The 27589-nt window shown below is 42.6% G+C and overlaps 1 protein-coding gene across 1 annotated transcript in view; it reads left to right on the top strand.

Annotated features, from left to right (window-relative positions):
- The window catches only part of CPVL (carboxypeptidase vitellogenic like), a 1090549-nt gene that overhangs the window by 19826 nt on the left and 1043134 nt on the right, over positions 1-27589 (top strand). The window contains exon 2 of the mRNA XM_053714190.1: positions 23744-23946. Coding sequence (XP_053570165.1) covers positions 23754-23946 — 193 coding nt within the window. The 5' untranslated portion in view covers positions 23744-23753. The remainder of the gene's footprint in view (positions 1-23743; positions 23947-27589) is intronic.

Here is a 27589-nt window from a genome sequence, read left to right as displayed (position 1 = left end):
AAAAACTGTAGGTTTACCACTAATTAATGCTGTTCTTCTATATTAAATTTGCAGCACCTTAGATTTGGTGAAGCCCCAAATCCATTTAATTGTACTTTTTACTGTCAGAATATTAAAAAAAAAAAAAAAGTAATTATCTGTTTATATGTATGTCTATTAAGCTGTAACATAAGAAGCGCAAAAGATCAAAATACATATATATTCAAGGCATAAACAATTAATTTCGTCATTGGCCTTATCTGAGTTCCTCTGAATGTTGATAGCTTTATAGCAAAATGCACAAGGGCTGTTCTTCACATGGCCATAAGCCATTATGTTTGAATGAACATATAAAATAAATGTAACACTAGTTATATAGGTTATTGCCTTGTTAAATAAGGTGTTGGTAGCAGAGTTAATTTAAAGCATGGAAAAAAAAAATCACATTTCTAAAAATGTTTTGTTACAGCTTTAACTCCGTGTATTATTATTCTGTTAGCTGCTTATTTTACTTTAGCCTCTTTACTGGATACAACAAGAATCGCGCTACATTTACCTCAACAAAACAGACAAAATCAGTAAGAAATTAACCTCATCACCTGAGTTGCAACAACCTCCTGGCTTGTATCTTTCGTCCAAGATGTGACGACTCCCCTCCGGCTCCGACCACCTTCTCCCCCCCACTGTCATACTCGGTCTCTCCTGCAGACTACCCGGGTTTTTTTTTGGAACCCCGGGCTTAAGCGCTCCTCTGGCCATCTTATATTTCTCGTGTAAGGTGTATCCAGTCCACGGATTCATTCATTACTTGTGGGATATTCTCCTTCCCAACAGGAAGCTGCAAAAGGATCACCCACAGCAGAGCTGTCTATATAGCTCCTCCCCTAACTGCCACCCCCAGTCATTCTCTTGCAGCTCTCGACAAGGGAAGTATCAAGAGATGTGTGGTGCTTTAAGGTAGTTTATCTTCAATCAAAAGTTTATTATTTTCAAATGGTACCGGAGTTGTACTAATTTGGCCTCAGGCAGAAAGTTGAAGAAGAGTCTGTCTGAGGTTTTTGATGATCTTAGCGGTTTGTAACTAAGGTCCACTGCTGTTCTCACATATAACTGAAGAGATGGGTAACTTCAGCTGGGGGAATAGCGTGCAGCTTTACCTGCTCTGAGATGTGCAGTTTTAAATATTTTTTTTTAGAGAGATGATAAGCTAGAAAATGCTGACAGTACCTGATTTATTTAAGGTAAGCCTGATTACAGTGATTTAATAATGACTGGTATCTCGCTTACTGTAAAGGGTAATATTCTTGTTATTTACTCTCATTACTTAAAAGATATAACGTTTGCTTGATGTATATAAACGTTTATTACAAATGGTGATAAAACTTTATTTCTTCTGTTATGTGTGATCAGTCCACGGGTCATCATTACTTCTGGGATATTATCTGCTCCCCTACAGGAAGTGCAAGAGGATTCACCCAGCAGAGTTGCTATATAGCTCCTCCCCTCTACGTCACCTCCAGTCATTCTCTTGCACCCAAAGACTAGATAGGAGGTGTGAGAGGACTATGGTGATTATACTTAGTTTTTATAACTTCAATCAAAAGTTTGTTATTTTACAATAGCACCGGAGCGTGTTATTACTTCTCTGGCAGAGTTTGAAGAAGAATCTACCAGAGTTTTTCTTATGATTTTAACCGGAGTAGTTAAGATCATATTGCTGTTTCTCGGCCATCTGAGGGAGGTAAAAGCTTCAGATCAGGGGACAGCGGGCAGTTGAATCTGCATTGAGGTATGTAGCAGTTTTTATTTTCTGAATGGAATTGATGAGAAAATCCTGCCATACCGTTATAATGACATGTATGTATACTCTACACTTCAGTATTCTGGGGATGGTATTTCACCGGAATTACTCTGTAAAAGTACATTAAACCTTTTAATAGGTATTTAATTCATGTTAAACGTTTTTGCTGGAATGTAGAATCGTTTGCATTTCTGAGGTACTGAGTGAATAAATATTTGGGCATTATTTTTCCACTTGGCAGTTTACTTGTTTTGATTATGACAGTTTCGTTTCTCTCTCACTGCTGTGTGTGAGGGGGAGGGGCCGTTTTTGGCGCTCTTTGCTACGCATCTAAAATTTCCAGTCAGTTACTCTTGTATTTTCTGCATGATCCGGTTCATCTCTAACAGAACTCAGGGGTCTTCAAACTTCTTTGAAGGGAGGTAGTTTCTCTCAGCAGAGCTGTGAGACTTATGTAGTGACTGTGTTTTAAAACGTTGCTCTGTGATTTTTATGTTTAAAATTTAATTAGTGTTACTTTACTAATGGGAACAAACCTTTGCTAACAAGTTGTGTTGTTTTTAAAGAGTGATGCTATAACTGTTTTTCAGTTCATTATTTCAACTGTCATTTAATCGTTTAGTGCTTCTTTGAGGCACAGTACGTTTTTGTTAAATAAGATTGTAACCAAGTTGCATGTTTATTGCTAGTGTGTTAAACATGTCTGATTCAGAGGAAGATACCTGTGTCATTTGTTCCAATGCCAAGGTGGAGCCCAATAGAAATTTATGTACTAACTGTATTGATGCTACTTTAAATAAAAGCCAATCTGTACAAATTGAACAAATTTCACCAAACAGCGAGGGGAGAGTTATGCCGTCTAACTCGCCTCACGTGTCAGTACCTGCGTCTCCCACCCGGGAGGTGCGTGATATTATGGCGCCTAGTACATCTGGGCAGCCATTACAGATAACATTACAAGATATGGCTACTGTTATGACTGAAGTTTTGGCTAAGTTACCAGAACTAAGAGGCAAGCGTGATCACTCTGGGGTGAGAACAGAGTGCGCTGATAATTCTAAGGCCATGTCTGATACTGCGTCACAGCTTGCAGAGCATGAGGACGGAGAGCTTCATTCTGTAGGTGACGGTTCTGATCCAAGCAGATTGGATTCAGATATTTCAAATTTTAAATTTAAATTGGAAAACCTCCGTGTATTACTAGGGGAGGTCTTAGCGGCTCTTAACGATTGTAACACTGTTGCAATACCAGAGAAAATGTGTAGGTTGGATAAATACTTTGCGGTACCCGGCGAGTACTGACGTTTTTCCTATACCTAAGAGATTAACTGAAATTGTTACTAAGGAGTGGGATAGACCCGGTGTGCCGTTCTCACCCCCTCCAATATTTAGAAAGATGTTTCCAATAGACGCCACCACACGGGACTTATGGCAAACGGTCCCTAAGGTGGAGGGAGCAGTTTCTACTTTAGCTAAGCGCACCACTATCCCGGTGGAGGATAGCTGTGCTTTTTCAGATCCTATGGATAAAAAATTAGAGGGTTACCTTAAGAAAATGTTTGTTCAACAAGGTTTTATATTGCAACCCCTTGCATGCATCGCGCCGATTACGGCTGCGGCAGCATTTTGGATTGAGTCTCTGGAAGAGAACCTTAGTTCCGCTACGCTGGACGACATTACGGACAGGCTTAGAGTCCTTAAACTAGCTAATTCATTCATTTCGGAGGCCGTAGTACATTTAACCAAACTTACGGCTAAGAATTCAGGATTCGCCATTCAGGCACGTAGGGCGCTGTGGCTAAAATCCTGGTCGGCTGATGTAACTTCTAAGTCCAAATTACTTAATATACCTTTCAAGGGGCAAACTTTATTTGGGCCCGGTTTGAAAGAAATTATCGCTGACATTACAGGAGGTAAGGGCCACGCTCTACCTCAAGACAAAGCTAAGGCTAGACAGTCTAATTTTCGTCCCTTTCGGAATTTCAAAGCAGGTGCAGCATCAACTTCCACTGCACCAAAACAGGAAGGAGCTGTTGCTCGTTACAGACAAGGCTGGAAACCTAACCAGTCCTGGAATAAGGGCAAGCAGGCCAGAAAACCTGCTGCTGCCCCTAAGACAGCATGAACCGAGGGCCCCCGATCCGGGACCGGATCTAGTGGGGGGCAGACTCTCTCTCTTCGCCCAGGCTTGGGCAAGAGATGTCCAGGATCCCTGGGCGCTAGAGATCATATCTCAGGGATACCTTCTAGACTTCAAATTATCTCCCCCAAGAGGGAGATTTCATCTGTCATGGTTGTCAACAAACCAAATAAAGAAAGACGCGTTTCTACGCTGTGTACAAGATCTATTATTAATGGGAGTGATCCATCCGGTTCCGCGGTCGGAACAAGGACAAGGGTTTTACTCAAACCTGTTTGTGGTTCCCAAAAAAGAGGGAACTTTCAGGCCAATCTTGGATTTAAAGATCCTAAACAAATTCCTAAGAGTTCCATCGTTCAAAATGGAAACTATTCGGACAATCTTACCCATGATCCAAAAGGGTCAGTACATGACCACAGTGGATTTAAAGGATGCTTACCTTCACATACCGATTCACAAAGATCATTACCGGTATCTAAGGTTTGCCTTCTTAGACAGGCATTACCAGTTTGTAGCCCTTCCATTCGGATTGGCTACGGCTCCAAGAATCTTCACAAAGGTTCTGGGTGCCCTTCTAGCGGTTCTGAGACCGCGAGGAATTTCGGTAGCTCCGTACCTAGACGACATTCTGATACAAGCTTCAAGCTTTCAAACTGCCAAGTCTCATACAGAGTTAGTTCTGGCATTTCTAAGGTCGCATGGATGGAAAGTGAACGAAAAGAAGAGTTCTCTCTTGCCTCTCACAAGAGTTCCATTCTTGGGGACTCTTATAGATTCTGTAGAAATGAAGATTTATCTGACAGAAGACAGATTAACAAAGCTTCTAAATGCATGCCGTGTCCTTCATTCCATTCAACTCCCGTCAGTAGCTCAATGCATGGAGGTGATCGGCTTAATGGTAGCAGCAATGGACATAGTACCCTTTGCACGCCTACATCTCAGACCGCTGCAATTGTGCATGCTGAGTCAGTGGAATGGGGATTACTCAGATTTGTCCCCCACTCTGAATCTGGATCAAGAGACCAGAAACTCTCTTCTATGGTGGCTTTCTCGGCCACATCTGTCCAGGGGGATGCCGTTCAGCAGGCCGGACTGGACAATTGTAACAACAGACGCCAGCCTTCTAGGTTGGGGCGCTGTCTGGAATTCTCTGAAGGCTCAGGGACTATGGAGTCAGGAGGAAAGTCTCCTGCCAATAAACATTCTGGAATTGAGAGCAGTTCTCAATGCCCTTCTAGCTTGGCCCCAGTTAAAGACTCGGGGGTTCATCAGGTTTCAGTCGGACAACATCACGACTGTAGCTTACATCAACCATCAGGGAGGGACAAGAAGCTCCCTAGCAATGATAGAAGTATCAAAGATAATTCGCTGGGCAGAGTCTCACTCTTGCCACCTGTCAGCAATCCACATCCCGGGAGTGGAGAACTGGGAGGCGGATTTCTTGAGTCGCCAGACTCTTCATCCGGGGGAGTGGGAACTTCATCCGGAGGTCTTTGCCCAAATACTTCGACGTTGGGGCAAACCAGAGATAGATCTCATGGCGTCTCGCCAGAACGCCAAACTTCCTCGCTACGGATCCAGATCCAGGGATCCGGGAGCGGTTCTGATAGATGCTTTGACAGCACCTTGGAACTTCAGGATGGCTTATGTGTTTCCACCCTTCCCGCTGCTTCCTCGATTGATTGCCAAAATCAAACAGGAGAGAGCATCAGTGATTCTAATAGCGCCTGCATGGCCGCGCAGGACTTGGTATGCAGATCTAGTGGACATGTCATCCTGTCCGCCTTGGTCTCTACCTCTAAGACAGGACCTTCTGATTCAGGGTCCATTCAAACATCAAAGTCTAACTTCTCTGAAGCTGACTGCTTGGAAATTGAACGCTTGATTTTATCAAAACGTGGTTTTTCTGAGTCGGTTATTGATACCCTGATACAGGCTAGGAAGCCTGTTACCAGAAAGATTTACCATAAAATATGGCGTAAATACCTATACTGGTGTGAATCCAAAGATTACTCCTGGAGTAAGGTTAGGATTCCTAGGATATTGTCTTTTCTACAAGAAGGTTTAGAAAAGGGTTTATCGGCTAGCTCATTAAAGGGACAGATCTCAGCTCTGTCCATCTTGTTACACAGGCGTCTGTCAGAAAATTCAGACATCCAGGCCTTTTGTCAGGCTTTAGCTAGGATCAAGCCTGTGTTTAAAACTGTTGCTCCGCCATGGAGTTTAAACTTAGTTCTTAACGTTTTACAGGGTGTTCCGTTTGAACCCCTTCATTCCATTGATATAAAATTGTTATCTTGGAAAGTTCTATTTTTAATGGCTATTTCCTCGGCTCGAAGAGTCTCTGAGTTATCAGCCCTACATTGTGATTCTCCTTATCTGATCTTTCACTCAGACAAGGTAGTTCTGCGTACTAAACCTGGTTTCTTACCTAAGGTTGTCTCTAACAGGAATATCAATCAAGAGATTGTTGTTCCATCCTTGTGTCCAAATCCTTCTTCTAAGAAGGAACGTCTTCTACACAATCTGGATGTAGTTCGTGCCCTCAAGTTCTACTTGCAGGCAACTAAAGATTTTCGTCAAACTTCTTCCCTGTTTGTCGTTTATTCTGGACAGAGGAGAGGTCAAAAAGCTTCTGCTACCTCTCTCTCTTTTTGGCTTCGTAGCATAATACGTTTAGCCTATGAGACTGCTGGACAGCAGCCTCCTGAAAGAATTACAGCTCATTCCACTAGAGCTGTGGCTTCCACTTGGGCCTTTAAGAATGAGGCCTCTGTTGAACAGATTTGCAAGGCTGCAACTTGGTCTTCGCTTCATACTTTTTCCAAATTTTACAAATTTGACACTTTTGCTTCTTCGGAGGCTATTTTTGGGAGAAAGGTTCTTCAGGCAGTGGTTCCTTCTGTATAATGAGCCTGCCTATCCCTCCCGTCATCCGTGTACTTTTGCTTTGGTATTGGTATCCCAGAAGTAATGATGACCCGTGGACTGATCACACATAACAGAAGAAAACATAATTTATGCTTACCTGATAAATTCCTTTCTTCTGTTGTGTGATCAGTCCACGGCCCGCCCTGTTTTTTAAGGCAGGTACATATTTTTTAAATTATAATTCAGTCACCACTACACCCTTGGCTTCTCCTTTCTCGTTGGTCTTTGGTCGAATGACTGGAGGTGACGTAGAGGGGAGGAGCTATATAGCAACTCTGCTGGGTGAATCCTCTTGCACTTCCTGTAGGGGAGCAGATAATATCCCAGAAGTAATGATGACCCGTGGACTGATCACACAACAGAAGAAAGGAATTTATCAGGTAAGCATAAATTATGTTTTTAAATTATAAAAATTCTGATGTTGACTGTCCCTGTAACTTTTAAGTTACAAAATGGCAACACCATTGCTTTATGGATATTGAAGGGAATGGGAACGTGCACACTATTCAGTGTCGCATAATGTGGAGGAAAAAGGAACAAAATAAAGCGCATTGCAAATGTGTTAGTTGTGTCTTTGGGGAAAAAAAAAATAATTGAGGATTAAACATTACAGCAGATGTCACAGCGCAGGTGACCAACAGGTTAACATATACATAAACATTATGCCGTTGTAATGGCACAGTAGGTATAGCTATTAATGAAAATACTGCGCATATAGGTCAAGTATGAAATAAGATATCTACCATATAAACCTCATTTTCGATTAATGTGAACTAAGAAATATATCCATTATGAAAACCTCATTTACGAACAAACTTAGGATACAAGGACCGGGTAGTACCTCAGTCCTACACAGTAACTCAACTTTCTAGGAATTTCGTGAAGTCAGCTTAGGAGTGCCTCTCAGTGTACTGCAACTGGTAATTATAGTGCACATCTCCAGGCGGGGGGGTTTTAGGTTGAGAAGAGGCGGGGGGAGGAGGAGTATGAGCTTTCATACTACATGAGAAGGGGGAGGGACAAGAATATGGTGGTAGGGGTGACTGGAACCTTTAATTCGACTAGGCATTTAGCTTTGAGCTCCCTGGTAGTTAAACCAGGACTCCCAAATCTGCCAGTAAAGCTCTTCCTTGTCCATATGGGAATAGAAACTTTGTTCCATTGTGGCGTACACCTGCATTATAGATGTAACAACCGTTACATCTGGGGGATGGGTTTGTTTCCAGGCCCTTGCTATTGCCAGTTTTGTGGCCGCTAGGACAAAGATGACCAATTTTAGAGACGTGGGTTGGAACGCTCCTCGGGAAAATGTGTAGAAGAGCGATTGCAGGAGTGAGTGGGATAGATAGCCCCAGGTTAGCACAGAGGGTTTTTACCTGTGTCCAGAGAGGTGCCAGTTTTGGGCAGTCCCACCAAATATGCATATCTGAGCCTCTTTGCATGCACTCCCTCCAACACAAAGGGGGCGTTGTGGGGAACATCTGTGACAGCCTCGTGGGAGTATAGTACCATTTTTAGGAATAATTTCATGTAAGCTTCTAATGTGTTTGCACAGTGTACCGTCTTTTTAGTTAACATCATGGCTGTGGATAGGTCTTTATCTGAAATAGGTCTGGATAAATCTCCCTCCCGAGCTCTTAGCTGCCATGGTCTGTCTTTGTTAGTGGACGACTGTAGAAGATCATAGTGGAACGATATGAGCCTAGGAGTCCTAATAGGGAGTTGCCATAGCTTTTCCCAGTTAGTCAGGGGCCTGTTTAGGGCTTTGGGGAATCCCCAAGATGTCATAAAGGCATAGAGCCTCGAATATTCAAAAGAGGCCCACGGGGGGGGGGGGCTCTGGGATAATGGTACTGATATTATGGGGTGAGATTAAGGTGTCCGAGAGGTATACACGGGAGACCACTTTCAGGTCCAAGTCACTCCACTGCTGTATGTGTGTGTCAGGGAGAGCCGCCAGTAAGGCTGGTATAGAATGAATGGGAGACGGGTGTGGGGCGATGTCGCGTAGGTTTCTGAGGCTATACCAAACTTTCAGATTATCTCTGATAATGACGTTTTGTAATCCCAAGCTGTCAACACAATGCTTAGGGATCCAGGGTAAGTCTGCCAACTTTAGGCCTAGGGGAAGGACCGATGTTTCTATGCTTTTCCAGCCCTGCTGTTCCCCCTTATCCGCCCACGCTGTGATATGAGAAAAAGCCTGGCTGCCTCATAATATCCACGTATGCTAGGCATTGCAACTCCTCCAAATTCATATCTTTTTTGGAGTATCTTCGCCGCTATCTGGGGCCTGGACTTATTCCAGATAAAGTGTTGCCCAAGAGATTGAAGCTTGTCTATTAGAGCGGTAGGTACATTGAGGGATGCAGCGGAAATAGTACAGAATTTTTGGCAAGATCGTCATTTTGAAGGAGGCGATGCGGCCCAGCCATGAAATTTCTTTAAGACTCCACGAGGATGTAAGCTCAGTGACCTCTTTAATGAGGTTTGTATAGTTAATGGAAATAACCAATTTCGGGTCCGGACCGAGCTGTACACCCAAGTGCCGAATGGAGGTTCGTGACCATTGGAAGGAGTACAATGTTTGTAGTATATCCAATTCAAATGCTGGCATGCATACTGGTAAAGCCTCTGTTTTGGTGACATTTAATTTGTAGTAGCTGTGAGCTCCGAACTCAGAGATAGTATCAAAGAGTACTGGCAGGGAGCCTATTGGGTTTGTTAAGAAGAGCGTAACATCGTCCGCGTACAGTGCGATCTTCGCAGTAGCGCATCCAAGCTGGACCCCTGTTACTGCAGGTGATTGTCTAATAGCCTGAGCTAAAGGTTCAATGGCCATGGAAAAAATTAAAGGTGACAGGGGGCATCCTTGTCTGGTGCCGTTGGTGATACATATTTCCGGGGAGGCAAACCCCATACCCTTAACTACTGCTGAGGGACAAGAATACAGCGCACGAATTGCTTTAATCACGGTCTCTGGTATGCCAAATTGAGCAAGCGTATGCCATAGGTATTCCCATCTGACCCTGTCAAACGCTTTTTCTGCGTCTAGCGACAGGGCCAGCATGGGTGTCCTCAGTCGGGAGGCTTCTGTGAGTATGTTTAGCGTTTTTCGAGAATTGTCTGGGCCTTCTCTACCAAACGTGAAACCAACTTGGTCTGCATGAATCACCTTCGGGAGCAGGCTATTAAGGCGGTTAGCCCATAGCTTTGCATATAGCTTTACATCACCATTTATCAAGGAGATTGGTCTGTAGCTCGTACATTGTGAGGGATCTTTGTTTGGTTTCGGAATGGGCAGAATTACTGCTTGTAAAAATTCTTTGTGGAATGAGCCTGCCTCTCGGGCTTCCGAAAAGACCTTGAGGAGGATCCCATGGAGTTCCGGTTTAAACAATTTATAGAAGGCTGTTGGGTACCCATCTGGGCCTGGAGCCTTGTTATTTTGGGAGTGTTTAATGGCTAAACTAAGCTCATTTGGGGAAAATGGAGCTTTAAGTGCTTCTCCATCCCCGTCTGGGAGGGATGGCAAGCCCAGCGTCTGTAAGAAATGTACTATTTCACACAAGGACGACTCTTTAGTAGCCATCGAGGGCTTAAGGTGGTACAGATTAGAGTAATATTCCGCGAACGTCTCTCTAATTTCCTTAGGGGAGTAGACCGAAATGTTACCTCTCTGGAGAGATAAGATCCTAGCTGCCGCTGTCCTGCTCCTTAATTTATGGGCAAGGAGGGCTGAGGCCTTATTACCTTGGCAATACATCAGCTTCTTGAATCTAGCATAAGAGTCTTTAACTCTTTGCAGGTCTCTATCTGCCAATTGCGTTCGCAGCTCCTTAATTTTATCAGCCAGGCTTGTAGTTGGGGAATTTTTATTCTCCTGCTCTACAGCGCGAAGCTCAGCCATGAGGAGGCCGAAGGGTAGACCTGCTTGACGTCGTAACATTGCCTGCCTTCGAATGCATATCTCTCTTATGTATGCTTTCAGAGCGGCCCATATTGTTTGGGAGGACATATCCGGGGTTTCGTTTATTCTTAGAAACTCTACAATAGAGGCTTGGAGGGATATTCTAAATGTTTTATCTTGGAGCATTTGTTTTGGGAGTTTCCAGCTAGGTCTAGTCTCTGTGGCTAAGTCAGTAGAGAGAGTAAATGTCAGAATATCATGATCTGACCATGAACAGACCCTAATGTGTGACGTTAGGACTCTATTAAGTGTCCATGAGTCAGTGAAGAAATGGTCGAGCCTTGAGTACGAATTATGGGGTCTAGAAAAATATGTATAGTCTCTATCATTGTGGTGTAGTGCCCTCCAGATGTCATACAGATTATGTTGGATAATGTGTTGTCGAAATTTGTTGGCAGTAGTCACAGAGTATGTGTCTATTGTTTTCCCACTCTGAACCTTCTTATCTAGTAGGGGGTCCCATATCATATTAAAGTCCCCTCCTAGTATAATAGTCCCAGCTTTGTGTTTCTCAATTTTAGACAGTGCGTCTTTCAGGAACTTAGTTTGCATTTGATTTGGGGCGTAGATGTTAACCAGAGTGAACAGTATACCGTTTATTTTACAATTGAGCAGTAGAAACCGTCCCTGGCTATCTCTCTCTGCGTGAATGTGGTCAAAATGTATAGATTTGTGTATGGCAATCGCTACTCCTCTAGATTTCTCAGTGTGAGAAGCTAGAACCACCACAGGATATTCTGGGGTCCTGTATGGAGTCTGGTTTGACGCTAACCAGTGTGTCTCTTGTAAAAACATGACTTGTACTTTCAGAGACTTCATGGTATTGGTAAGCATGCTTCTCTTGTCTTGTGAGTTAAGTCCTTTGGCATTTAATGTTGCAAAGGATATGTTATTAGGGGTTGACGCCATCTTAAGCTTGTGGGGGGGGGTGGTAGGTAGGGAGAGGGAAGGTAGAGGGAAGGGTTTAGATGATAGACTCACCCCGCCTGGATCTGCGCACCTGAATGTGGCCCTCGCCGGGCACGAAACTAGTTTATCGTATCCTTAATCAAGAGGATTATTTCCCTTAGGGAGCTTAGTTTCACCTAGAGAGTGATAAAAAAGAGATATATTGAACAGTTGAATATGAGAAACAACTAGTTAATTCAAATAGTACAATAAGTGTCTTAGAAATTTGGACCAGGTGAATCTAAGTTGGTAATTTGAGGTTTTGAAAATATTATCAGGTATGGTGAACCTCTGGATCACCAAAAGAAGTGTGTCTGAATACTAAACTGACTTCTCCAGTCCCCGTAAAAGGGGATAACACAAATATAATTTGCGTATATGGGGGGGGGGAGGTAGTACAAGTATTAAACTTGTATGTAGAGATTGACTGTCATTGGGGGAGTGTGAATAAAAGGAATATACCAAAGTTTGTTCGTTAAACTAAATAAAACATCACATTACTGCAAGCATAGTAACATGTAAAGTTAGTGATATAAGATATATTGTAAACACTATAATATCGCCATACAGCTTAGGTCAGTAGCATATAGGTGCCTGAGAGAGACTAGATAACCTGTGGAACTGAAAAGAAGCTACATGGGGAGAGCTCGTGAGTCCCAACATGACCAAATGGCCAATAAAAGAGTAGAGCAGGTACTGCTGGGCAAGCGCCCGTTCGCCTATGGGAAGTCACAGGTCCCCCCATGTTATTTGCACATTAGACAACTGATACCTGGAAATTACATTTAACAATATTAACATGTTTACCAGTGATGGACCAGATCTATTTATTTATCATTTGGTGAACCATATACCAGTGTCTACCTTTTAAGTTATAACTAACGCATGAAATAAACTTCTATCAATATGTACATGTGTACCAGCTGCAGACCAGCAGGCATAGCAACATGTAGAGTTTATGACTTAAAATATGTTGTAGACACTATTAACTCGCTATATAGTTTAGGTCAGTAGCATATAGGTGCCTGGGAGAGATTTAACCACCTGTGGAACTGAAAAGAAAGGAGATGAGGAGACCCCTTGAGTCCCAACAGAGCCAAATGGCTACTAGGATAGTAGAGCAGGTGTTGTTGGACAAGCGTCCTTTCTCCTGTGGGAGGTCACGGGTCCCCACATGTCTCATGTATTAGGCAGCTAATACCTGGAAATAACATTTAACAATATATACATGTTTACCAGCTGAAGACCAGGACCAATTATTTACCATTCGGTGAACTATATATCAGTCCTTTTCCTTTACGCTATCACTAACCAATGATAAATACAGCTAACAATATATACATGTGTACTAGCTTAGCACCAGAGCTCTTTATTTTATCATTTGGTGGGCTTTTGTAGTCTAGGGGTAAAATCTGGGGCGCCCGCCCGGATTTCAGTGACGATAGGAATGTCCTTTACGTTAGATCTTGAGGAAGGTTGGACCATGTCCATAATAGCCGGCCTATCTCTCTAGGGAGCAAAGAATCAGTGTCCTTTCGGGATTTGGTGGATGCTAAGCCCCAGTCTTGTAGCAGGTCAAAACCTTCTTTAGGGGTGAAAATCGTGTGTGTCTCACCATCTTTAGAAACTATAAGCCTTGTCGGGTATCCCCATCTGTATCTAATATTTTCTATTCTCAGAATTTGGGTGATGGTCCTGAAGGACCTTCTCTTTTGTAAAGTGTAGCTGGAAATGTCCGGGAACACCGCTATTTGTTGAAACTTCTCAGGAAGTTGCGGTTTGTTGGCCAGCTCTCATTATCTTCTCTTTGTGGGTAAAGAAATGGATCCTAGCTAGGACATCTCTAGGTTTTTCTTGAGAGACAGTTCTAGGTCGTGCTACTCTGTGGACTCTGTCCAGTAGGAGGCCGGGCGTCTCTGAAGTGGATAAGAAGATATTACAAAACTCCAGAACATATGACTCCAGTTCTTGGGGGCCAACCTCTTCAGGTATTCCGCGGAATCTCAGATTATTCCGTCGGGAGCGGTCTTCCATGTCAGCTAGTTTCAATTCTAGGTCAGATATTTGGATTGCAAGATTTTGGGAATAGGCTTGTAAGTGAGCATGGTCCACAGCAAGATCTTCTTGTTTATGCTCCAAAGTTTCAGTACGTTCTCCCAATGCACCAATTTCTCTACGGAGCTCAGCTGTGGATCCCTTAATTTCCTTTGTCAGTGTCTCTTGAAGGAGATTCATTCGCCTGGTTAGGACATCCACAATGTTTGCAGATAAAGTATCTGACATAGGTGATTGAGAGTCTATACTGCCTTCAGATTCACTGCCTTCAAATGCAGGAGTGGAGTCTCTGTACATTTGAGTTTTCCCAGCGTGATGGTTTTTAAAGTGATCTGCGACTGTTTTTCCAGATGTGAGACGGTTTAGTTTTCATTTTGGGACATGGTTTCAGGATTGTTTCTTCTGTCAAAGCCAGTTGTTGACACTAGTTTTGCAGTATGGAATATATTGAATAGAGCAATGGTGAAGAGAATGATACTAATGTCCCCCTGACGTCAATCTTAGTTTAGGTAGCCATATTTAGTTGTGTTCCGCAAGCCACAATAAAGTTCTGCTGCATAACCTTCGGTATTATCAAAACTAAGTCAGTCCTCCTCGAGGGTGGGTAGAATGAAAAGCTCTGTAGACACCCCTTCTAGGGAGATTGCTCTCACCTGGCCAGGACGGGAAAAGGAATTGAGGATATGACCTGCTGTCTCTTCGTACAGCAGGAAATGGATGGAGAGAGTGTCAGAGGAGTTGGACTCTATGCTACAGTATCTGCTGAGTAGCAGCACATCCAGGGGATTGCGCCTCTATGATATTTTAGAAATTGGGTAGTTCAGTTACACTTTTAAGTTGTATATAGACATACCTTTATACCAAGATACCTTGAACTGAATATAGTGCACCAGTCCTGAGAAGTGTGGCCTTTTAACTGTCCAACCTGTAAACTGCAGATAGTGAGAGTGGTGTAATAGGTCCTGTAGGTAAAAACAATTGTTAGACAGTGTTATAAGCTTGTATAATGTAGCTATTCCCAGAGAACCTTAAGTAAAACAGGCTTATACAAAAGGTTATTACCAAGGGAGATAGCTGGTTTACTTAGTACAAGTTCTTTTTATAACACTTTACAAAATCAAAATAAAGTGAATAAAACAGATGAAATGAAGCCTTTGTATATTTTACACACTTGAAAAGAGTTGTGTTCTTTAAAGATAGACTGCAGCTTATTGGTACTTTGCTATAAAATTCTGCTTTTCTCAGACAAGTCTCTCTTTAGTTAAGCTAAGAAGTGAGAAACTGATTTGCAGTCTGCAATGTCCATATATCAAGAGGTATCAGGTTACAGCAGGCAGAGTGTGTGATACAGAGAGAAGGAGAGAGCCAGATTTAACCAGTTGTGTGCACTTTAACAGTTTGTATGCCAGCAGATCTTTGGATAAGAAAATATACAGCTAGAGACAATTGTATATAAAATTAATGATACTTGCGAGTGAGTTTAGAACTGCAGAGAGCGAAGTTGGCACTGAGTCAAAATGGATCACCGCAGGGAAGCTGTTCTTATTTCCTGGTAGAGGTAAACACTCAGTAACGGAGCTGGCTGGAAAATCAGACTGCAGAGTTAACACAGACTTGCAAGAGTTGCTGCCAAAGTCTGTTTCCTGAAATGTAAAGCGGCAGGAAATACTTCTTAGGTTTAGAAGCTGGAGAAATGACAACAAGGATTTCCTTTAACAGGTACAAAAGCAGGATCTGTAGATTTTAGCTTTAGAGCTTGAAGCAGAGTGGGAACTACAAACTTCAATTATCAAGCAAAGCACAGGTGTACTGATCACACCTTTAAAGGGAGGTGAAGGAGTGGGTTGGTCTTAGTTCTTAAAGCTACAGGAATATGACAGACAGAAATAGTAAGTAAATAACACTCCACTCTGGCCTAAGGGCCCAGATATACACAGGCCGACGCAGCGGCAGCAACAACACACAGTAACCAGGCAGGTTGTTCTGACAATGAATTTTCCCCAAGACAGCTGAGGTTGCTCAGCATGTATGTATCACCTAAATGAGGGCAGCTCAGGCAGAAGCGACAGATGATGCCCCTGAGAGTTACCAGTGGGGGAGCATACAAATATAGAGAGTCCCTCTCCTAGGTAGTTAACTGGGGAGCTTCTTATCACCTGCACTTTTGTGTGCAACTCTCAGGACAGCTAACTATTTTGAGGCAAACGGGTAAAAGTGTATCAGAGAAATCAACTTTAAATGGCTAATAAGGAGGGACTCTGTGTGTTCATTTGTTTGGTGGGTGCCTCACAACCTTTATGGGCCTATTCCCATATCCTGCAGTTCTTGTAAAGGCTTTAGTTACAGTGCCCTAGGTCGCAACACAAACAATGGCGTCTTTATAGGAGGGAGTTATAGTTGGTGCAGGGGAAGCAATAGCTGGTGCAGGGGTATTTAGTAATTTGTTTAGCAGGTAGATTGGGTGTAGCTGCACTTGGTGATCTGTGCGGTATAGAGAGGAGGGGGAAAAATACACACTCCCCCTAAAAGCAGGGCAATCCCAACAAGCAAAGGTGGAAGTCTTTGAGGTAAATACTAGTTGTGCCCCCAGTTGTAAAAGTCTTATGGGCTATCTTTAGTGGGGATGCAGAGTGTGTGATGGGTTTTTGCTGCTTATCAAGTACTGTATAGGGCACCGTGGCATCAGTATGTAACACTCACTGGGAATAGGCCTCCCCAGTTCCTTAATGCGGTTCCAGCCCAGAGTGCAGGCTATATATGGACAAGCCCATCCAATGATCCCTTAAGTCAGGCTTACCCGCGCTCCCACTTGTGATGCCGGTCTCAGTCCTGTCTTCGTAGTGTTAGTAGGCCAAGGTAGGTCTCTCCTATAACTGTGGAGAGATGGGTCTCCCACCGGATCTTTCCAGGAGCCCCTTACAGTGCCCAGGCAAACTCTCAGCTGACACCGGGTCCTTCGTGGACTGTTACCAGAAGGGCAGCTGCAGGTTCCAACAATGCCAGGATGTGTAGGCTGTGGAGGACTTGGAACCCGGTAGACCCAGGAGGCAAAATGGCGGACGTCTGCACCTTGTGATTCTCCAGGCTGTGATCCTGGCCAGATGAGGAGTGGTAAATGCAGGTACAGCCAGACTATGTGTGGGCAACCATGTGGACTTCTATCCAGCAACAGAATCTGCAAGGCCTCAGTTGCCGACACTCAGCGTCGGTAGGGCCGGGAAGGCCTGAAGCCACGTGGGCGCAATTACACACCGGGCCAGCTCTCACAGAGCCCGGTCAGAGATGCCGTCTGGGGTTTGTAGCTGCACCGGAGCGGAGCCCCGGCCCTCCGGTGCAGTGGTGGAGTGCGGCTGATCGTCTTGAGGGGGGTATGTAGGAGAGGTACTCACTGCAAGTCCAGAGCAGGCTTCTCGGTAATCCGGCCTCAGGCTTTCAGGTGTTAAGCCACAGGTGTCCCGGCCAGAGTGAGCGACCTCAGTTAGCTGGTCCCCGGAGCGGAGCCCCGACCCTCCAGAGGACAAAACACTTAGTTATTATGTAAACGGGAACTGTGTGGTGGAGTCCCCTGTCGCGAGCTATGAGGCCCAAAAATTAGAGGTGATGTGCCGCCAATACACAGCGGAAGGTCACCAAGGAGTTGCTCATGTAGAGTAGCACAAAATCTGGCAAATATGAAATAGGGTTAGCCAATATTGGGAGCAAATATCTCGGATTTTATTGCTTTTCTTGGAGGAGCTCCATACACATGCGACTGCTCTGAATGGCGGTTAGCTCCGCCCCCCCATGTTAGTTGTGTCTTTAATATCATTGCAGATTGTTTGCTCAGATAGCAAAATCTGTCAGCTGCTGGTTCCTGAGGGTTTTGTGGGTGTTGCAGAAATTGATGTACTTTGTAAATTAAAGAAGTTTAAAAGTAAATAATTTCAGCAAATCAGTGATTTAAAGGGGTAGTAAAAACATAAAAAAAATTATATTATTGTCTAATACTTTTGCCCCCTACCCTTTCCTGCAATTTTAAAGGGGCAGTCAACACCAGAATTGTTGTTTAAAAAGATAATCTCTTTATTACCCATTCCCCAGTTTTGCAAAACCAACAGTTATAATAATTTTACTTTTTAGCTCTGATTACCTTGTATCTAAGCCTCTTGACAGCCGCCTGATCTATTTATTATCTATTGACTTTCATTTTAGCCAAGTAGTGCAGTGTCTGCTACAAGCCACGGCGTGATCACAATGTTTTCTATATGGCTTACATGAACTAGCTCTCCCCTGTTGTAAAAAGCAAATAAAAAAGCATGCGATAAGAGGCTGCCTTCTAGGGCTTAGAAATTATCATATGAGCCTTCCTAGGTTTACTTTCAACTAAGAATACCAAGAGAACAAAGCAAAATTGGTGATAAAAGTAAATTGGAAAGTTGTTAAAAATCTCATGCCCTATTTAAAACATGAAAGGTGTGTTTTTTTATTTTAAAGGGTTTCCAAATTTGAGAACTGATAGTGTACATGGCAGGTTCCAGAAGCCTAAACCCTGCTGCATATCTTCCCTAATTGACTTTAGTAGAGATAACTGATATTTTGCAAACACAATGACTGTGGCTAGAGCTGTTCATGTGTGCCATATAGATAACATTGTGCTCACTCTAGAGTAGTTATTTAAGAGTCAGCACTAATTGCCTGAAATACAAGTCTCTCCAAAGATCTGAGATAAGGAGGCACCCTGCAGAAGCTTATATACACATTATAATCATAGAGGTAAATAATATTTCTCTAACATTGGTGTGTCCGGTCCACGGCGTCATCCATTACTTGTGGGAATAGTCTCTTCCCCAACAGGAAATGGCAAAGAGCACAGCAAAAGCTGTCCATATAGCCCCTCCTCAGGCTCCGCCCCCCAGTCATTCTCTTTGCCGCTCTGAACAAGTAGCATCTCCACGGAGATGGTGAAGAGTATGTGGATTTAAGAAATTGTTCCCCATGGTCGACCCCAGGAAGGACACATGGCAAACAGTCCCTAAGGTCGAGGGGGCGGTTTCTACACTAGCCAAACGCACAACTATTCCCATTGAGGACAATTGTGCTTTCAAAGATCCTATGGATAAAAAATTGGAGGGTTTGCTTAAAAAGATTTTTGTACAGCAAGGTTACCTCCTTCAACCAATTTCGTGCATTATTCCTGTCACTACAGCGGCGTGTTTCTGGTTAGGGAACTGGAAAAGTCGCTCAGTAAGGAGACTCCATATGAGGAGGTCATGGACAGAATTCACGCACTTAAGTTAGCTAATTCCTTTATTTTAGATGCCGCTTTGCAGTTAGCGAGATCAGCGGCGAAAAATTCAGGGTTTGCAATTGTGGCGCGCAGAGCGCTCTGGCTAAAGTCTTGGTCGGCGGATGTATCTTCCAAGACAAAATTGCTTAATATCCCTTTCAAAGGTAAGACCCTTTGTGGGCCAGAATTGAAAGAAATGATTTCAGACATCACTGGGGGAAAGGGCCATGCCCTCCCACAAGATAGGCCTTTCAAGGCTAAGTATAAGTCCAATTTTCGTTCCTTTCGCAATTTCAGGAACGGACCGGCTTCCAACTCTGCAGCCTCTAGACAAGAGGGTAACGCTTCCCAGACTAAACCAGCTTGGAAACCAATGCAAGGGTAAACAGGCCAAGAAGTCTGCTGCTACCAAGACAGCATGAAGGGGTAGCCCTCGATCCGGGACCGGATCTAGTAGGGGGCAGATTCTCTCTCTTTGCTCAGGCTTGGGCAAGAGATGTTCAGGATCCCTGGGCACTATAAATAGTCTCTCAGGATTATCTTCTAGAATTCAAGGAACTACCCCCAAGGGGAAGGTTCCACATGTCTCACTTATCTTCAAACCAAATAAAGAGACAGGCATTCTTACATTGTGTAGAAGACCTGTTAAAGATGGGAGTGATACACCCAGTTCCAGCTGTGGAACAAGGTCAGGGGTTTTACTCAAACCTGTTTGTAGTTCCCAAAAAAGAGGGAACTTTCAGACCAATTCTGGATTTAAAAATTCTAAACAAATTTCTCAGAGTTCCATCGTTCAAAATGGAAACCATTCGAACAATTTTACCTACAATCCAGGAGGGTCAATATATGACTACCGTGGATTTAAAGGATGCGTATCTACATATTCCTATCCACAAAGATCATCATCAGTTCCTAAGGTTCGCCTTTCTGGACAAACATTATCAGTTTGTGGCTCTCCCATTCGGACTAGCCACTGCTCCCAGAATTTTCACAAAGGTGCTTGGGTCCCTTCTGGCGGTTCTAAGACCAAGGGGCATTGCAGTGGCACCTTATCTGGACGACATTCTAATTCAAGCGTCTCCAAGGCAAAGGCTCATACAGACATTGTTCTAGCCTTTCTCAGATCTCACGGGTGGAAGGTGAACGTAGAAAAGAGTTCCCTGTCTCCGTCGACAAGAGTTCCCTTTTTGGGAACAATTATAGATTCTTTTTAGAAATGAAGATCTTCCTGACAGAAGTCAGAAAATCAAAGCTTCTAAACGCTTGTCAAGTTCTTCACTCTATTCTGCAGCCTTCCATAGCTCAGTGCATGGAAGTAGTAGGGTTGATGGTTGCAGCAATGGACATAGTTCCTTTTGCTCGAATTCATCTAAGACCATTACAACTGTGCATGCTCAATCAGTGGAATGGGGACTATGCAGACTTGTCTCCAAAGATTCAAGTAGACCAGATGACCAGAGACTCACTCCGTTGGTGGTTGTCCCAGGATCACCTGTCTCAGGGAATGAGTTTCCGCAGACCAGAGTAGGTCATTGTCACGACCGACGCCAGTCTATTAGGCTGGGGCGCGGTCTGGGATTCCCTGAAAGCTCAGGGTCTATGGTCTCGGGAAGAGTCTCTTCTCCCGATAAACATCCTGGAACTGAGAGCGATATTCAATGCTCTCCGGGCTTGGCCTCAACTAGCGAAGGCCGGATTCATAAGATTCCAGTCAGACAACATGACGACTGTAGCTTACATCAACCATCAGGGGGGAACAAGGAGTTCCTTGGCGATGAGAGAGGTATCCAAAATCATCAAATGGGCGGAGGATCACTCCTGCCACCTATCTGCAATTCACATCCCAGGAGTAGACAACTGGGAGGCGGATTATCTGAGTCGTCAGACTTTCCATCCGGGGGAGTGGGAACTCCACCCGGAGGTTTTTGCCCAGTTGACTCAATTATGGGGCATTCCAGACATGGATCTGATGGCGTCTCGTCAGAACTTCAAGGTTCCTTGCTACGGGTCCAGATCCAGGGATCCCAAGGCGACTCTAGTGGATGCATTAGTGGCGCCTTGGTCGTTCAACCTAGCTTATGCGTTTCCACAGTTTCCTCTCCCTCCCAGGCTTGTAGCCAGGATCAAACAGGAGAAGGCCTCAGTGATTCTGATAGCTCCTGCGTGACTGCGCAGGACTTGGTATGCAGACCTGGTGAATATGTCATCGGCTCCACCATGGAAGCTACCTTTGAGACAGGATCTTCTAGTACAAGGTCCATTCGAACATCCAAATCTAGTTTCTCTGCAGCTGACTGCTTGGAAATTGAACGTTTGATTTTATCCAAGCGTGGGTTTTTAGATTCAGTGATAGATACTCTGGTCCAAGCCAGAAAACCTGTGACTAGAAAGATTTACCATAAAATATGGAAAAAATATATCTGTTGGTGTGAATCCAAGGGATTCTCCTGGAGTAAGATTAAAATTCCTAAGATCCACTCCTTTCTCCAAGAAGGTTTGGATAAGGGATTGTCAGCGAGTTCTCTAAAAGGACAGATTTCTGCTTTATCTGTCTTGTTACACAAACGACTGGCAGCTGTGCCAAATGTACAAGCTTTTGTACAGGCTTTGGTCAGAATCAAGCCTGTTTACAGACCCTTGACTCCTCCTTGGAGTCTAAATTTAGTTCTTTCTGTTCTTCAAGGGGTTCCGTTTGAACCCTTACATTCCATAGATATCAAGTTTCTATCTTGGAAAGTTCTGTTTTTGGTTGCTATTTCTTCTGCAAGAAGAGTTTCTGAATTATCTGCTTTGCAGTGTAATCCACCCTATCTGGTGTTCCATTCAGATAAGGTCGTTTTGCGTACTAAGCCTGGTTTTCTTCCAAAGGTTGTTTCCAACAGGAATATTAACCAGGAAATAGTTGTTGCTTCTCTGTGCCCGAATCCAGTTTCAAAGAAGGAACGTTTAAAGCACAAACTACATCTAAATTGTGTAACAAAGTTCTATTTAGAAGCAACTAAGGATTTTAGACAAACCTCATCTTTGTCGTTTACTCTGGTAAGAGGAGAGGACAAAAAGCTACGGCTACTTCTTTTTTTTTCTTTTCTTTTTTCTTTTTTTTTCTTCTTTTCTTTTTTCTTTTTTTTCTTTTCTTTTTTCTTTTCTTTTCTTTTCTTTTCTTTCTCGGCTTATGAGACTGCCGGACGGCAGCCTCCTGAACGAGTCACAGCTCACTCCACTAGAGCTGTGGCTTTCACATGGGCCTTCAAGAACGAGGCTTCTGTTGATCAGATATGTAAGGCAGCGACTTGGTCTTCACTGTACACTTTTGCCAAATTTTACAAATTTGACACTTTTGCTTCTTCGGAGGCTGTTTTTGGGAGACAGGTTTTGCAGGCCGTGGTGCCTTCTGTTTAGGTAACCTGATTTGCTCCCTCCCTTCATCAGTGTCCTAAAGCTTTGGTATTGGTTCCCACAAGTAATGGATGACGCCGTGGACCGGACACACCAATGTTGGAGAAAACACAATTTATGCTTACCTGATAAATTACTTTCTCCAACGGTGTGTCCGGTCCACGGCCCGCCCTGGTTTTTTAATCAGGTTTGAAAAATGTTTCTCTATACACTACAGTCACCACGGCACCCTATAGTTTCTTCTTTTTTTCTCCTAACCGTCTGTCGAATGACTGGGGGGCGGAGACTGAGGAGGGGCTATATGGACAGCTTTTGCTGTGCTCTTTGCCATTTCCTGTTGGGGAAGAGAATATTCCCACAAGTAATGGATGACGCCGTGGACTGGACACACCGTTGGAGAAAGTAATTTATCAGGTAAGCATAAATTCTGTTATTAATATGTGTTGGTTATGGAAAACTGGGGAATGTTAAATAAAAGGCTTGTCTATCTTTTTAGAGTTTAATGTTCCTTTATGTATAGAAACTTTCAGTATAGGTAGGGATACCACAGGCAAAATGTAGTTTAAATGCTGAAATAATGGTAAATAAGCTCATTTTAAATTTAATATACTCCCAGCAGGTAAAATGGATCACAAGGAATAAGTTAGAGGAGAAAAAAGGCCACACCATTAAGTATATTTATGTTCTGTATAAGTAGAGAGGAATTTAAAGGGACAGAATTGTTGTTGTTTAAAATTATTGATATTTCCCTTTTTATTACCCATTCCCCAGTTTTGCATAACACACTGTTTTATACTTTTATTTTACCTCTATGATTATCTATTTCTAAGCCCCTGCAGACTGCTCTTTACCTCAGTGCTTTTTACAATCTTGCCCTTTTAACCAATCAGTGCTGGTTCTTGTATAACCATTATCCTTCTCCACGGGAATGAGCCCAATGTTATCTACATGGCACACATGAAGTAGCACTGTCTCGCTATAGAGCAAGACCTAAAAAGCACTGAGATAAGGGGTGGCCTGCAGGGGCTTAGAAACGGGCATATTTAGAGGTTATAAAGTATATTAATATAGTTTATAAAGTATATTATAACAATGGTGGTTATGTAAAGCTGGGGAATGGGTAGTAAAGGTGTTCTCTATCATTTTTAAATAATAATTAAAAAAAAATTCCAAGAAACTGGAATACATTATTGATTATAATTTGTATTACTACTTCCATGGGAGTTGATGTATGTTCATTCCTTGTTTTTTTCACAGGACAAGTACCATGATGGAGAAGCCCACAAGACTATTTATTTTGCTGTCACTCATGGGGAACCTGCAGCTAGGGTGTGGCTTTAGACCACTGAATCCTTTCCGCCGCATGTTTACAGGAGTAAAAGTTAGCACGACAACAGGAGGAGACCCTGGGAACCCCCTTTTTCTTACACCTTACCTGGAAAGCGGAAAAGTTGATGAAGGTGAGAATATCTTTAGATAATTTGATATGAAAGTAGTCCTTACCATGTTAGAAATGGTTAAGGGACATGAAACTCATTTTTCTTTCATAAGAGCATTAAATGAGTTTTGATATCAGACTTTATACTGTTGTTGGAACAAAAGTGGAAATTTAAAGGGACATAAACCCCCCCCCCAAAAAATTTTTTTTTCATGATTTTTAGATAGAAGTACATTGTAAAGTTGTTTAAAATGGTATAGTCTGTTATCAAATTGTCTTCATTTTCTTGTTATTCTTTGTTGAAAAACAGGAAGGTAAGTGTGCACGTGTCTGTAGCACTATATGGCAACAGTTTTGCAGCAATGGTATATATTAGCTAGAGCACTAGCTGGCAGCACTATTTCTGTCATGTAGTGTCCCAGCAATGTGCACATTACCTATCTAGATATCTCTTCAACAAAGAACATGCAAATTTGGCGATAGATGTAAATTGGAAACTTTTTAAAAATTGTATTCTTTAACTTTATCATGAATAACACATTTTGGTGTTTCATGTCCCTTTTTAAAGCAAAATCTAATGGAAACATGATGTAGATTAATTGATGAAATCAGAAATGCATTAGAAATTCAATGAGGGTGAACAAATGGAGATATCAAAGCATCAGCTACTTGGCAAACCCCACCTACCTTTTTCATTAACACATTGAGCCAAGCTGTAAAATTGTACATTGAGAAAAGTAGAGACATTACTGGTTGGAGTGTTCCGTTGAAAACAAGACCATGCACTGTAGAGCAAAAAGTTCTGCAAATGATAGATTACATACAGAAAGAACAGCATCTAGCAAATATAAGAGAGGCGCCTCATGTGTGTATCAGTCACCAAATAGACAAATCAGATAGAAAATATCAAACACAGGGTACTCACATTTCCATATAGCTCCCTTATGTTCTAGTAGAAGCAGGCTGGCACTACAGGTGGCCCTCGTTGTACAACGGTTCAATTTACACCGTTAACAACCTTTTTTTCCAGTCATGTGACTGCTATTGAGAAGCAGTGCATTTATTAAAATAGCCAGTAGGTGGAGCTGTCCGCTTGTGTTGCAGCAAAGCCAAGCAATCTGAAATTAATCAGTTTAACCAGACCTGAGCTATCGAGCAGATTTCAAAGGAACAAGATCTTCCTGTCTCTAAATCAGTCCAGATTGGAATGCATAGAAAGAACTGTTTGTAGAAAAATGCAAGTGAAGTCTGTGTTGTGTGATTATTATATTAGGTTTATAATGCTGTTTAGCAAATGTTTATGTTCATTTAACTTGGTTTAATAATATATTCTGTGTTGTGTGATTATTTTATTAGGTTTATAATGCTAGTCTTCATTTCAAAGCTTTAAAAATAATGTATTAGGTGTTACTTATGACGGGTTCCAGGCCCCTCTCAAAACTATATCTCCCTCACTTCCCATTGACTTACATTATAAACTGTGTTTCGATTTATAATCATTCCTTCTGGAACCTAACCCCTGCGTAAAATGGGGGCTACTTGTATAAAGGTGTGTCAGTTCACCTCCTCCCTACAGCTGCACGTAGTCCAGAGACAGCTCAAACACAGTCACAGTGATGAACCAAACAGTAGGCACAACACACGTGCACCTGGCAATTAGGGCTTGTAAAGACTGTTGTAGTTTAAAAACTGATTTATTAAAACCATATAAAATTCAAACAATACAGTGTTTAAAAGCTGGTGGGTATGCACAGTCTGTACCCCCAGATATGCAACGCGTTTCTCAGCAGTTACGCTGTTTCCTCAGGCATAACAAACCCTATACTGATGCACTTATTTAAATGCTATCCTATCCAACCAGATTCTGAGAGTACAGGTGTAATGAACATGACATCTAATCACTAACAGTCTTTAGCTGTAGTGTCAAACAGTCAGTTTCAAAACGGTGTTGAATCTAAAATATGTCTACATTATATAATGTAATCAATTAATCCCAACTGATTAATCCTTGTATACAAAGCTATTTCACAGATAAAATCATATGTACATACAATGCCTTGCAAAAGTATTCACCCCCCTTGACTTCTTACCTATTTTTGTTACATTACAGCCTTAAGTTCAATGTTTTATTAATCTGAATTTTATGTGATGGATCAGAACACAATAGTCTAAGTTGGTGAAGTGAAATGAGAAAAATATATACATAACATTTTTTTTTTAGAATAGAAAACAGAAAATTTGCATGTGCGTATGTATTTACCCTCTTTGTTATGAAGCCCATAAAAAGCTCTGGTACAACCAATTACCTTCAGAAGTCACATAATTAGTGAAATGATGTCCACCTGTGTGCAATCTAAGTGTCACATGATCTGTCATTATATACATGCCTTTTTTTGAAAGGCCCCAGAGGCTGCAACACCTAAGCAAGAGGCACCACTAACCAAACACTGCCATGAAGACCAAGGAACTCTCCAAACAAGTAAGGGACAATGTTGTTGAGAAGTACAAGTCAGGGTTAGGTTATTTAAAAAAAAAAAAAAATCTTTGATCCCCAGGAGTACCATCAAATCTATCATAACCAAATGGAAAGAACATGGCACAACAGCAAATGTGCCAAGAGACGGCCGCCCACCAAAACTCACGGACCGGACAAGGAGGGCATTAATCAGAGAGGCAGCACAGAAACCTAGGGTAACCCTGGAGGAGCTGCAGAGTTTCACAGCAGAGGCTGGCGTATCTGTACATAGGACAATAAGCCGTACGCTCCATAGAGTTGGGCTTTATGGCAGAGTGGCCAGAAGAAAGCCATTACTTTCAGCAAAAAACAAAATGGCACGTTTTGAGTTTGCGAAAAGGCATGTGGGAGACTCCCAAAATGTATGGAGGAAGGTGCTCTGGTCTGATGAGACTAAAATTGAACTTTTCTGCCATCAAAGAAAACGCTATGTCTGGCGCAAACCCAACACATCAAATCACCCAAAGAACACCATCCCCACAGTGAAACATGGTGGTAGCAGCATCATGCTGTGGGGATGTTTTTTCGCAACCGGGACTGGGAAACTGGTCAGAGTTGAGGGAAAGATGGTGCTAAATACAGGGATATTCTTGAGCAAAACATGTACCACTCTGTGCATGGTTTGAGGCTAGGACGGAGGCTCACCTTCCAGCAGGACAATGACCCCAAACACACTGCTAAAGCAACACTTGATTGGTTTAAGGGGAAACATGTAAATGTGTTGAAATGGCCTAGTCAAAGCCCAGACCTCAATCCAATAGAAAATCTGTGATCAGACTTAAAGATTGCTGTTCACAAGCGCAAACCATCCAACTTGAAGGAGCTGGAGCAGTTTTGCAAGGAGGAATGGGCAAAAATCCAAGTGGTAAGATTTGGCAAGCTCATAGAGACTTATCTAAAGCGACTTGGAGGTGTGATTGCCGCAAAAGGTGGCTCTACATAGTATTGACTTTAGGGGGTTGTATAGTTATGCACATTGACTTTTTCTGTTATTTTGTCCTATTTGTTGTTTGCTTCACAATTAAAAAAAAAAAAAAAAAAAAAAAAAAAAAAAAAAATCGTTGTGGGCATGTTCTGTATATTAAATGATGCAAATCCTCAAACAATCCATGTTAATTCCAGGTTGTGAGGCAACAAAACACGAAAAATG

The sequence above is a fragment of the Bombina bombina genome, chromosome 5 (genome assembly GCF_027579735.1).
Source record: "Bombina bombina isolate aBomBom1 chromosome 5, aBomBom1.pri, whole genome shotgun sequence".
NCBI classification, from domain to species: Eukaryota; Metazoa; Chordata; class Amphibia; order Anura; family Bombinatoridae; genus Bombina; species Bombina bombina.
This window is presented reverse-complemented; position numbering and strand designations above follow the sequence as displayed.